The 13,173-nt window shown below is 31.8% G+C and overlaps 2 protein-coding genes across 4 annotated transcripts; both read right to left on the bottom strand.

Annotated features, from left to right (window-relative positions):
- Nucleotides 1-5,117: 5,117 nt before the first annotated feature.
- On the bottom strand, nt 5,118-7,256 carry ZIP2 (ZRT/IRT-like protein 2). Its single transcript, XM_016316348.3, has 2 exons — nt 6,526-7,256; nt 5,118-5,695 (listed from the first exon to the last, which is right to left on the bottom strand). The coding sequence occupies exons 1-2, from the start codon at nt 7,190-7,192 to the stop codon at nt 5,304-5,306; spliced, it is 1,059 nt and encodes a 352-aa protein (XP_016171834.1). The 5' UTR covers nt 7,193-7,256; the 3' UTR covers nt 5,118-5,303.
- A 937-nt stretch (nt 7,257-8,193) lies between these two features.
- LOC107612940 (E3 ubiquitin-protein ligase SDIR1) lies at nt 8,194-11,673 on the bottom strand. 3 transcript variants are annotated; one of them, XM_088496995.1, is made up of 10 exons: nt 11,540-11,673; nt 10,930-11,056; nt 10,759-10,813; nt 10,626-10,678; nt 10,298-10,526; nt 10,019-10,133; nt 9,666-9,708; nt 8,906-9,031; nt 8,658-8,813; nt 8,194-8,483 (listed from the first exon to the last, which is right to left on the bottom strand). In XM_088496995.1, the coding sequence occupies exons 2-9, from the start codon at nt 11,005-11,007 to the stop codon at nt 8,682-8,684; spliced, it is 831 nt and encodes a 276-aa protein (XP_088353121.1). In that variant the 5' UTR covers nt 11,008-11,056; nt 11,540-11,673; the 3' UTR covers nt 8,194-8,483; nt 8,658-8,681. The 3 variants fall into 3 exon arrangements, with proteins under 3 accessions (XP_088353121.1, XP_088353120.1, XP_088353119.1); XM_088496994.1 differs by lacking the exon at nt 11,540-11,673 and adding an exon at nt 11,229-11,394 and having other exon boundaries at nt 10,019-10,139; XM_088496993.1 differs by lacking the exon at nt 11,540-11,673 and having other exon boundaries at nt 10,019-10,139; nt 10,930-11,519.
- Between the last annotated feature and the right edge of the window lie 1,500 nt (nt 11,674-13,173).

Genomic DNA, 13,173 nt, shown 5'->3' with positions numbered 1-13,173 from the left:
TGCATTATTTATGTCCTCCAGATTGCGATCCGGGCACCATAATGATCCTTCGATGAATTTTCGGCGTGACTCAGCGACGGTCATGCTTATGTGGCACAGCTACTGCCACGTTGGACGTCAGAGTATGCATATGACGTGGATTGTATTGTAAAATTTCTCAATGTAGTTCCTGTCTTCATGTTTAAGCCCTAAAATTTCGTTGGCCTCCCCTCAACGTGGTTCTCTCCATCAACGTCTCTTTCTGCATCTGTTGTGTACACCAATAGCTGTCCCCCATGAGAGGAACGGAGAGCCATGGCTAAAAAATTATGGTAAAATTATATGCCCCAATGATAAGCTTAATGCTTACAGAAGACACTATAAAAAAAAAGCAAAACACAAGCTACCTGTAAAATCCATGACTCTCTTACTCATTTCACAACTTCATGAACTCAACCATTTTACTCAAACTGTAAACCACATCACAAGAAATAAAGATTTGACTTTAAACTAGCATAAACAATTTTCAATTGCACCATTTCCCAACAACACAAAGCTTTCAACTTTAAAGGAAACGATTGGAAGGATGTAAACTTAGTTACCTGAGAGCCAGCAAGGTCCTCAAAATGCTTGACCCAATCCTCCATCATGGCATCTTTACCGAAATCATCGGCCGACGACGGAGCCATGAATTCGAGACCCTTGACAGCCTCCCTGGTCTGCTCCCTCAGCTTGCCGAGTGCCTCACTGACGTGGGCATCTTTGGGAGCCTTCTGTTTCCCCCTTTTCTTATTTTTCAATTCGGGTAACCCACCACCCATCCCCAATCCTTGAACCCTAGAAGGAAGAGAAGGTGCCTCCTTTTTCTTAAGCTATGAAGTGGAGTGAATAGTGAATGTTGGGTCTTGCAAAAAGTTGTATTTTGCTTCATCATTTCATCAACGATGACCGGTTCGAACTTCCTACAACATGGCTCCCAGTTTTTTTCATGAGGTACAGCTATTGGTGTACACAACAGATGCAAAAGGAGACCTTGATGGAGAGAACCACTTTGAGGGGAGGCCAACGAAGTTTTAGGGTTTAAACATGAAGATAGGGACTATATTGAAAAATTTTACAACACAATCCACGTCATCTGTACACTCTGACGTCCAACATGGCAGTGGCTGTGCCACATAAGCATGGCCGTCGCTGAATCACGCCGGAAATTCACCGAAGGACTATTATGGTGTCCGGATCGCAATCTGGAGGATATAAATAGTGCAATTAGAATCTCAGGAACTAAATCGATGCACAGACTAAATCTGGAGGACCACTATGGGAATTTAGTCACTATGTATATAAAGGAATTAACTAATGAGTGGTTTAAAGAAATTAGATAAAATAATAAAAATAGAAGGTTTTATCGTTTTAGTTTTTTTTTTTTCCCCATACATTAATATATAAAAATTATATGTTTTATTAAAATAATTTATCTGCACAATCATTTAACATTACTCTTAGAATAGTTATATAGTTATAATTTATAAACCTGATTCATATAGGGGTAGACTTTTTCTCAGAATAGCAGCTAGGAAGGGGAATGCATCATAAAGCCCAACCCCAAAGTATTGTTATAACTTGTATCATCTCTCAGAATAATATTTCAAAACTTGTCTATATACTAGTCCAGACCCAAAAAAAAAAAAAAAAAAAAACAGAGGTTATATGGCTATATGCTAGTATACAATTGAGTATGTATACAATTGTTTTCACGCTATAATCTATACACTACACGGATAATTACCAAGTCTCAAATAATGGCATGCATGCCTAAATTAAACCCATTTATGCTTGTGTTCACATTCTCATTAAATGGAGTTCCGACCAATCACTCCTATTTTAAAATCGGAAATATTGAGTAACAAAAAATTTTGCCAAAAACAACCAAAATTTATATTATTTAATAAATAAGATAAATTTAATTTTTTTTTGTTTTCCTAATATTATCACTTTAAAATATGACTAATATTTTTACTCATAATACTATTATAGAAATATAAATCCTTTAAAATTACGTCGATAGATCTTGATATTATAGATTATGACACAAAAAATTTACAGTATTAAGTTACTTTTATAAAATAATCGTAAAGGACAAAAGTTTTCATCGACTAAGAAGACAAGGGTCTATGTGAATAAAAATAAAATTAAATAATAAATTTTTTAGATATTATTTTCATGTGAAAGAGTTTAATTTTTTACTAATAATTAATTTTAACATTTGTTATCTAAAATTTGAAAGAATTTAATGTGTATAATTTTATATTTGATTAGGTGTTAAGTTTGTTGCACAAATAAAAATAAATAAATTTTATACTTGCTATTTAAAAATAATATTTTTTCTATATATATAAAAATATAATTGAATATTAGCATAAAAAAATTTATATTGATAGTTATAAAATTAATTCAAATTTATTTTTCTTTCAAAACAATTGAATCGTGATTCAAATTTTTAATCACAATATTAGTATTTTATCTAAATTATATATAATAAATATTTGAAGAAAAAGAAGTGAAAATATAGATTAAAAAGATCAGTAATAAAAATTTAAAAATAAATACAAAAATCTGCATATAATAATATTTTTTATTTAAATTATATTATGTGTTAAAATAGAGAAAAAAAAAAAGAGAATGAAAGAAAAGAAAAAGAAAAATAAAGAAGAAGAATGAGAGAGGAAGTTTGTTAATTTTAAAAGTTAAGAAAAAAAATTTATTTTAACTATAATAAAAAACATCTGATGACACATTTTGATTTGTCAAAATACTAATATAAAATATGAATTATAAATTATATATAGAGTGGAAAGAATAGAGAGAAATAAAAAAAAGAGGGAGGTAGATAAGAGAATATAAAAAAGATGTTTATTAATTTTGAAGGAAAATATTTTTTCTAAATTTTAATAAAAGATTGTCATGTGACACATTTTACTTATTAAATTAATTAGTAATATATAAATATAATATATAATATAGCTATATTTTAATTTTGATTTAATTTGAATGTAATTAGATAATGTCATATTGCATATTTTGATTGTTAAATTTGTAATTGGTCATTGATAATGATATATAAGAAAATTAAAGTGAGTGAATAAATGAGAGAGATAAAGAAAGAAAGAGATTGAGGAGAGAACTCTTTAATTTTGGAGGAAAAATTTTAGTTTTGATTGCAATCAGAGAGTGACATATGGTATATTTTGATTGTAAAATATATAATAGATTTTTCAGCTAAAAAAATATTGTATATATATAATTAATGAGGAAGTGTGGTCAATATTCCATGAGAAATGCCAGGGGCTAGCAGGTTTTGTAATTTATAGCTATTAATTAGTCATTATTAATATTTTTAAGGAAAAACAATCATTTGTACCCATGAACTTTATGAACGCTGACAAAAATACCCATTAAAGAAGGAAACGTATTCATCAAAAATGGATTCCGTACGACAAAAGCACCCAAATCCTAAATTTATGTTGACTTTTTAATAAAATTTCAGAATTACCCCACATCCTTTATCTTCCATTCCTCTCTTCTTTCCCAAATCTCAAATACCTCCATTGCCACTACCTTAACCAGCACCCTCTATTCTCTACTACTCCACTAACCACTATTACCACCATCTTTCCACGTTGACGATGACAAAGACACAACAAGGCAACCAGGCAATTCATTCGTTCCCACGTAACGCTACCACCTTCAACTGCAGCCACCCAAACTCCACGACGGTCCCGGCGCCGCCTCAAGCCCATACACAGATCACCTATACCTTGGCACAGTGGCAAGTTCAGAGTTTAAAGCCACCGGATTCAAGCTCTAGTAGCGCCGTTGCACAGAGATGCCGCAATGCCTCTCCGGCCAAGACCCCGTCTAACGCCGGCACAAGATGGAGAAGCTCCAGAAGCAAGACTGAACCGAGATCCAGCGCGCAAGATCCCTTCCTGTGGTGCGATTCAACTCCTCCTAGGTCCACTTCAAGCTCATGGACTCCATGGAGAAAGGTCCTATATATACAACAGTATAAATTACAAATTTATTATATAATTAACGAAATTGAACAAATCTCCTGTAACTAATAATTTATTTATTTTTATCTATACCTAAATTGAACCAATTGAGTGTATTCATTGTTCAAATTCTCTCAGAAATCTCCAATCATATCTATGTTAGGATATTTGTCAAGTCAGAGAATGATTTCGATAACCACAACGGCAATGGAGGTGCGTGGCGTTGACCGCGACGAAGATGACGCGGGGTTTGGAGAAGAGGGGGAGAAAAAGGGGGAGAGGGATCCGGTTGGAGAGGTTGTGTCGGTGATCAAGTTTCTTGGATATGGATTCATGAAGATGGAAATGCTGTCATGGTAGCGATGGTGGAATAGCAGAGAAAAAAGAAGATGGTTAAGGTGGTGGTAATGGAGGGATGTGAAAGTTTGGGTGGAAAAGAAGAGATGGTTGGGAGTTGATGTTGAAGATGATGGTGAGGGTAATTCTGAAATTTTATTAAAAAGTCAACATAAATTTATGATTTTGGTACTTTTGTCGTACAGAATTCTTCTTTGATGGATACAACGTTAGTTTTCTTTTTTAATGAGTATTTTTGTCAGCGTTCGTAAAGTTCATGGGTACAAATAGTTGTTTTTCCTATTTTTAATGGTGTGAGATTATATCTAATAATATATAATTAATCACTTTCTTTTTATTGATTAAGTGCTAGCCAAATTTTTAATAAAAATGCTAATCTCCAAAACTTTTTCGTACCAAATATTAATAATTGATATATGTACATGCAAAAGATAGCGAAGACTTTGCTTGTAGTCTTTGGCAAATGAAAATGTTTAATAATAAAAAAGTATTAGTTAAAAATAGTCTAAAATTATTTTATTTAACATTCAGTAATTATATTAAATAAAACAAATTAAGTTGTTTAAGCTGATCTTTTATTATCTCTATAGCATTTCTGTTTGGCAAATAGATATCACATACATTCACCATCAATTTTTAGTTACAAGATCATACAATAATTAATGCCAATTAAAATAGCTATGAACATTATTGTTCAATGCATGGCATGCATACTTGCATAGACATATATACAAGTAGAAGATAGATGTAGAACAATTCCAATTTTGGCAAATGTACAATGGCATTCATTGACCATCATTCACTCACACACAACCATGTTACAATCAACTTAACGTAAAGTTGACGACACCTGAGTTTCCACCGTTAACAAAACAATTATATCCCACATGTATGAAACTTGATCATCATTATTATTCAGTCCCATATCATGACCACAGCAATAAGAGCAACTCCAAGAAGCACAGCTAGAAACCTAAACCAAGGTGTGTCGAACCGGTTCGTACTCTGTGGTTTGAACCCTTTGGATATCAAATGATTGATGGCAACATAGATGAAAATACCACAAGCCATGCCCATTGATATAGCGTATATCCAATCTGCGGTTGATCCTTGTGTTGTGGTGTCTATGGCAATGCCAATACCAACCCCAGTGGGACTAGAGATTGCAAAGGCTAATGAATATGCAATTGTTGCAACTAAGGGCCTCTTTGGTAACAACCTAAGCAATGCAATTCCCATTGCAATGGCTGCAAATACCTTGTGCAATGATATTGTCCACAAGTTCCTCCATGCATCATACTTAGTAGCTGAGGAATCAGGAATACATATACATGTATGTATCATGTATCAGCTAATTAAATATGTTCAAATCATAATTTTTAATACTCAATCATTTGAAATTCATGGTATATATATATCAGGATGAAAAAATAAAATAAGCTAAAACACATTAAAATATGAATGGTTTTTTAAGAGCAACGAACTAACGTTTCTTTTGCCAATAATTAGCCAACAAAATCCTGAAAGAGCAAAAATTAAAGGAAATTCAAAGAAAAAAGACTAGCTAATTGTTAGTTATAAAAAAATTCAATTTTTTTCTCATATTATATATAGAATGTTGTGGAAAGTGAGAAAAAAGAAAGAAAACCTAAAAGAAATTGAAACAGTAAGTCATTCTAGCTAGCAAAGAAATCATGAAGAGTAACTAATAAGTAATGAGGCTCTAATGCTTCATTGAAATACAATTATGAGAATTCATTAATCAAACAATAAAATTGATGAATAATATGCATAACTGAAGTGTATCTATATATAGAGTAATAAATTAATCAAAATATTTAGAAAATAATACAAATCAGTATAAAATAGTTCAAAATTTCTTTATTTTATATTTTTTTAATATTGCTAAAATAAATAAATAAAATTAAATATAATAAATATATAATTACAGATATCACATATATAAAATTGTGAATGTTAAATTAAATAAGATAATTTTAAATTTATAAATTAGTAGCTAACTCCAAACCATCTCACATTATAGTAAGTCTAATATATTGTATCATGTCTACTATTCAATACAAATGGAATTATCATAGAAATTAACTCAAAAAAAAAGTAAAAGAGAGAAGAAAACCTGAGACTCCAACAGCAATGCCTTCAAAAACAGAATGGAAACACAAGGCAGAAATAAGGAGAATGGTGTCCCCAAGAGATGAAGTCTTCACAAAAATAGGGTTATGTGTGGCCATCAATGTCACATCTCTATGGTGTTGTTGATAGTCTTGATCCACCTCCTCTTGATGCCCTTGCCTTTCTTCTTCCACCTCCACGACCTTCGCCATCTTCTGACTATTGCTGGTGACATACATGACCACACAGTCACCAAACATAGTCAGAAGATAGCCGAAGGACGCGAGCATGAAGGAGAAAGGGTAAGTTTTAGTGGTGAGGTCCTTAAAAGTCTCGTTGGAATCGCTAAGGAAATGGATCAAAGAGGTTCCAAGGAAGACACCACCCGCAAACTGAGTCCCAAGAAGAAGAAAGGTTTCGTTCCATTTGAAGAAGTAAGGAGAGACGCCGCCAACGAAGGTGCTCACAAGCATGATGATCAAACACCATATCTTCACCAAGATCAAACCCTTATCGTGCAAAGCCACGCTCCCTTTATCTTCATCACCACCATGAGCATTGATTGGGTGAAGGAGAGAAGCTAAGAGGCACAGAAAATGGAACGTTGACTTTGTTGTTATTAGGGTCATTGATGTTTTTGCCATGGCTCTTGTAGCATCAGAAGAAGCCATATGTTGTGATCGTTATTATGATCTTGTTTTGTTGCTTTTTAACGTGTCTATTAGTCACATATTGTATTATTGTATTGTTGTATTAAGATCTATGATTATTAAGTTTGTTAATTAATTAAAACTTGTTTAGTAGTTAGTACAATCCAGTAATGTTAGTAGATTGTATTATTTGTACTACAACGTTGACTTTTTTGAAATGTAGCCTTTGTACTGCACCGCTATTGCCGTCAGCTTCTATGCAATCAAATTTTAATTATTAACACTACAAACTTTTAATTATATAAACTTGGAAGTTTATGTTTATTACAATATATGTCATATACTAATATTAACGTTGAATTTAAAATAGAATAAAACTGCCAAGTATAAAATATTTAAGAACTATATTATTGAAATTATCCTAAAATATGTCTGCTAGTTCAGCTCCTCCAGCTAGGGTCCCGGGGACTAGTAAGTGATAATATTAAAAATCAATTTTTAAGTATAAAAAAAAAATCCCAAATGAATTAAATAATAACATAAACAGCACATATCTGACGTTAAGTTTTAGAGTGAATATCTTACTCGACCTCTGACAATTATCTCGAAAGGACAACGAGACCCTAAGAAAAAAAAAAAAACACTCAATTCGGTCCTGATTTTTTTTTTTTGGGACTGATTAGTTCCTGTGCCAAAAAAAATGCCACAAGGACCTCGTTGTCCTTTCGAGGTAATTGTCAGGAGTCAGGTTGGGGTTTTTTTTTTTTTTTGTCAAAGACCTCGTTGTCTTTCGAAATAATTCTCAGGGGTTGTTTTAGGTTTTTCTCTAAGTTTTTTTAACATAACGATCACCATATTATGTAATAATGTTATGTTGTGTGTGTTGTTTTTGGAGGAGGGAAAGGGGCATGTGGATGTGGATGTGGGGTTGAAATTCATACCTGACAGAAGCCATACACCGTGTTCTTGATTTTTCATGAACTCGTGCATTATTTTAGTTTATTGAAAATGGTCTATGAGGATTGAGACCCAATTCAAAGTTTTGTGGGTTGTGACATAATAATAAAAATAATAATGTAATTGCTGAATCACTTTTGTATTTTTGCATATGGCAAAGGATGGAGAGCATGTAGCGTCCAAGACAAACCAGCTTCCCTAATGTGATTATGACCAAACATGGATTTGATTCATAATATTGTTATCCTAAGGAGTAAGAACAAGTTCAAGGTAAAGACATCACATCATATTGTTTTATTTTGCTATATACTTGAACGGATGAACTTGATATACACACATCATGCATTGGAAAAGTCTAAGGGGCAAGCAACTTTTTTAAATTCTGGCTAACATGTAACCAGCAAGGAAAAATGAGCCATTAGATGAAATCTCACACCAATCTCATACCATTAAAATCATCATTGATGGCTGTTTGTGACTACAAATACCAAAAGTTGCTGGCCCCTAGCACTCCTCGCATGCATTTTACAGCTATATGTTGATTGGAAGAATACTAAGCAATATCTGAACCGTCGGAATCAGTCTCGGTCTCCCTGTTTCCTCGCCATTCCGAACCCATCTTAAATTTGCACACCGGACATGTTCCTCGCTGCCGGAGCCATGGATCAATGCAGTTGGCATGAAACTGAAGAAAGGAAAGTATATCATTGGTGATTCTTATGAGTGAAGCATGGTAGGAGAAGTTGAAGAAAGCAAAATGCAAAATATAGCACAAACCTGATGCAAGCATGGCAGGCTACGGACTAGTTCGCCACGGTTAACTTGGTCCAAGCATATGGTACATGTTAGCTCATCTTCCGGGCCTTGGTTATTTCCCTCGGCTCCTTCGCAGGCTTGCTTATTCTGATCGGAACATATGAGTTAGAAAAACGAACTATAAAGGATAGGATTGGTGGAAGCAATTCATTCCCTCTTGATAGAAAAAAAATCACACTAAAGTATTCTAAAATCTAAAAGCATACTGAAAAAACAATGTCACTATCCATATTTAAGCAGAGAAGAATATATATAGCACATCAAGAAGGAAGCTTTCTAAATCACAAATCAATAGAGGGGGCATCACCATAGGGATAATATTATACATTTGCAGTCTATATGCCATGTATTATTGCCTATGACATTTTACGATCTCAATGTAAAAGACTCACAGATCATGCCTAATTTATAAAGCCAAAGAGAAATTATGTTGGAAGAACAATACCACTCATGTTCATGGCAATGCAAGCCAAAAATACAGAATTCGATGTAAAATATCATTATCTTCCCATATGTAAATTATGTAGTAAGATTCTTGGTATTGATACCAGGCCATAATGGTGCTACTTAGAGGCAATAATATAAATTAAGAACCACTATTAATTCTTGAAACTAACAACGAAGAGTAGAAGCAAGCAATCACATCATTATTACCAATTAACAGCTGCTTCATAACTCAAATGATGATGAACAGAACAGAAGGATAACCAGAGATATCTACCTCAGCAGCACCCGAAGAGGATCCCAACCCTGCTGAGCAATCCCTGTGAGCATTAAAAAATTTGCATCAGTAAATAACTAAATATTTAGCATATCAATTTTAAACTTCAGGAAAAGTCAGATTCAGAAGCATCATGGTGGCATGTTCTTTTCTGCCTGTTTCAAGATTCATAGCCACCTATGATTTAAAAAAAAAAAACAAACATGGTGATCTCAAATTCACCCAAGGGTGAACTGACTTCCAACCCTCTTGAAAATGAATGAAAGTAGAACCCGAAAATTTACACACGTAAAGAAAGTCTTTCACACGCAATAAGAATATTTTAGAAAACCAACACAACCCAGTGAACTCACTTTGTTGGAACTGCAACTTTATAGTTGTGAACAGGTAAGGCGTTTATCTCTTCCTCAGTCATGGAAGTAGTAGTCGAAGCAGTATCAGAGTCAAGAGCTCTCAAAGCATCATAATCTACCCCTCAATGAAATAAAAGGATTATCAATTTTGAATTAAGAAAAGCATATTTGTATAAAGCTGCAAAAAACTACTCCCACTTTTCAAATCCCTTGAACTTTCATCTTAAAAACAAAAAACAAAATGATAAATGTTGAAACACACATTTGAAAGCATAATACCTAGTTCATCGAATTCACGATCAAGTAGTGCAAGCTGAAGCCTAAGCCCCTGCAATTGTCCTCTAGTTGCAATTGCTATGGATGGTGGCACATGAAGCCATAATTCGGTCTGGCTAAGCAATCCAGTTGCTGCTGCTGCATGAGCCCTGGCCTGAGCTTGAAGATGCTGACAAGCTGTGTACATCCTCAAGCTTGTAGCCATCGCAAAAACAGCAAGCACAAGCCATAACTACAAGCATACTTACAGATGGTTATCATATTAATTGATACCAAATCAAAATGCTACAGAAACCTTTTGCTTGCCCACAATAGCTAAATTATTACTTACCATAAAATAATGTGCCATCTGAGGAGAGTTCAGCAGCATGAATAACACAATAACTGAAGGACAAATCAAATACAGGTTAAAAAACTACAATGATGAAGCAGCAAAGCATTAGCTACAACAGTAATTAGATTACCTGTGGTAAGAAAAGCCAGAGAATTGCTACTAATTGGTCGAGCCGGATGAATACGCTGTCAAAAATGAAAGGAAAAACTAGTAGCATGAGAATTAGAGTTGGATGATTCATGTTTGCAATGTGAACTACTTGTTATACAAGCTAGCATGCAAAAACAGCATTGAAGCATACCATTAAGGATCTTTCAGGAACATAATCTGGAAAACCACTTTCAATATCTCCCCTACTCCCTCTGAAAACAAAACTCATAATTGCGAAGAAAAACTTGCAACAATTGCCAGTGGCACTACCTAGCTACCTGCAAATAAAAGTCTTTGGTTCATCACAGCGATTCATGTATGATATATCAAAGGAATAATAAAGCTCCTGCATTGGTCATAGTCATGAAAGGAAAAACTTTTAGCATTAACAGAATTCCAAGCATGAATTTCTGAAGCAACAAAAGAACACAAAGCATTAAGTAAGGTTACAAGAGCAAACTTGACACAACAAACTCTGATTTGCTTATTGATTGATTCATAAAGAGCAAGGAGAATATGCATTAAGATTTTCAAGCACCCAATTCACCAACTAAAACAATTGGGGCCAATGTTTCAAACTTTGGTGACCAAGGGAGCCAAAAAAGACAGAAAAATCGGAAATGGGCAGTGCAGGATCATGTCTACGCAGAAAGGAACCAGACATTATCGAATTATTAGAATATGCCGACAGAGATTAGGAACAAGAAAGAGATTGGAGACACATTGCAGAAATTAATGTTCGAAAGGAAAAAGAAACTTACGAAAAAACAAAGAGAAGCAGTTGAAAGGATGTTCCGTTGCTTTCGGAGGTGACAATGTATTATAATCGTCACTCTCACTCACTCATTCACTCACTCAGTTCAGCTCAAAACTCATCCAAACTACCAACTGAAATTGTTTTCACCTTCTTTTGCTTTTGCTTGTAGATGCAATTTTATATCACTTTTATCTCACTCCTTTTTTTTTTTTTTTGAATTCTTATAAATTAAAATAAATTTAGATATGCTTAGAATATAGATTACAATATTACATACACTACTTTAAGATTAGGTAAATGTATGTATGCAGTATGTTAGGTAGACAAAAAAAATCGTCAGAACTTGTCTTATTTAGTATTAATTAATTGTCGCAACAATTAATAAATACTAAATAAGGCAAATTATGGCTGTTTTTTGCTGATTTTCTTTGGTTACCAAACATTTTCGTTTTTCTTCTTTCCAACTTTTTATTTTAGCTACAACTTCATACTAATTAGGTTACAAAATAAGATTTTATGTTTAGATATAGGTCATAATCTTATTTATTATACATTATTAAAATCGATTTTTTTAATTAATAATATAACTCATATGATATGCTCTTAAAATTATTTTTTTGATTTATTTTATTTGATTTATTTAAATACGTTAATTAATTATTTATTTATTTAATTAGTTGAGATAAATATTAAATTATTTGATAATTTGTTTGACCGTATTAACTCTAACTAATTAATTATATTAATTATTTAGTTTGACTGAAAAAAATAAATAAATTTTATTTTAATTTGTATTAATTTTTTCGTATTTTGATCAATTATTTTTAAAAATATTATAATTTTTATATGGCATATTTATAAGATATATTTTATTTATTTAATTGAGTCAAAAAATTATAATTAATTTATTAATTTAAATATATGTTATTTAATTTAATTTATTATCACTTTAATGTTTGAGTTGTTATTTACTAAGAGTTTTTTTCGTTTTCTTTTTTTATATTAAATATTTTGATTTTGAATTTCACATTTTTTTTTATAATTTTATTGATTGTTTATATTTTTATTTTAATATTAAATATATTTTTTATATTTATTTATAATTTATTATCTAATAGTTATATTGCCACCATCAATTATATAATTTTAAATTTTTTTTTGAATTTAATAAAAAAATATGATTTTATTTTTTTCTTTTTTATTTTTTTTATTTTTTATTTCATATTTTATTTACTATAAAAATTCATATATGTTAAAAAATAATCTTATTTTTTATCAATTATTCTTCTATTCGATAATAGTTTTTTTTTTCTCCTATAGTGCATTATTTATAATTTTTTTATTCTTTATAAACTATAAAATATTATTATTTGATATTGTACCTATCTCTTATAATTTTTTGTTTTTTTTTAAATTATATTTCTTATATGCTTAATTTTATTTATAATTTACGAGATTGAGTGATAAAATAACATCGATAAAAACTGTTATACGTTTTTTTTTATATTGTTTTGACTTATCTCTTTTTTGTAGGGATCATAGTTAACTATATACAGTGGTATTTATGCATAAATAATAAACATAAATTATATCTAATCTTCTTGTAGTAAAATTTGTATTATTTATCTTAAAATAGAG

This window comes from Arachis ipaensis, chromosome B8, assembly GCF_059453495.1.
Source record: "Arachis ipaensis isolate K30076 ecotype BB chromosome B8, ASM5945349v1, whole genome shotgun sequence".
NCBI classification, from domain to species: Eukaryota; Viridiplantae; Streptophyta; class Magnoliopsida; order Fabales; family Fabaceae; genus Arachis; species Arachis ipaensis.
This window is presented reverse-complemented; position numbering and strand designations above follow the sequence as displayed.

What these genes read in the sequence shown, in the direction of transcription:
- ZIP2 (XM_016316348.3), bottom strand. Translation starts at nt 7,192, where the DNA reads ATGGCTTCTTCTGATGCTACAAGAGCCATGGCAAAAACATCAATGACC. An exon ending in CATTGCTGTTGGAGTCTCAG is followed by an intron (nt 5,696 to 6,525) that starts GTTTTCTTCTCT and finishes CTGATTCCTCAG; the next exon opens with CTACTAAGTATGATGCATGG.
- LOC107612940 (XM_088496993.1), bottom strand. Translation starts at nt 11,007, where the DNA reads ATGAGTTTTGTTTTCAGAGGGAGTAGGGGAGATATTGAAAGTGGTTTT. An exon ending in CCTCTTCGGGTGCTGCTGAG is followed by an intron (nt 9,032 to 9,665) that starts GTAGATATCTCT and finishes TGTTCCGATCAG; the next exon opens with AATAAGCAAGCCTGCGAAGG. An exon ending in GCCTGCCATGCTTGCATCAG is followed by an intron (nt 8,814 to 8,905) that starts GTTTGTGCTATA and finishes TCCTTTCTTCAG; the next exon opens with TTTCATGCCAACTGCATTGA.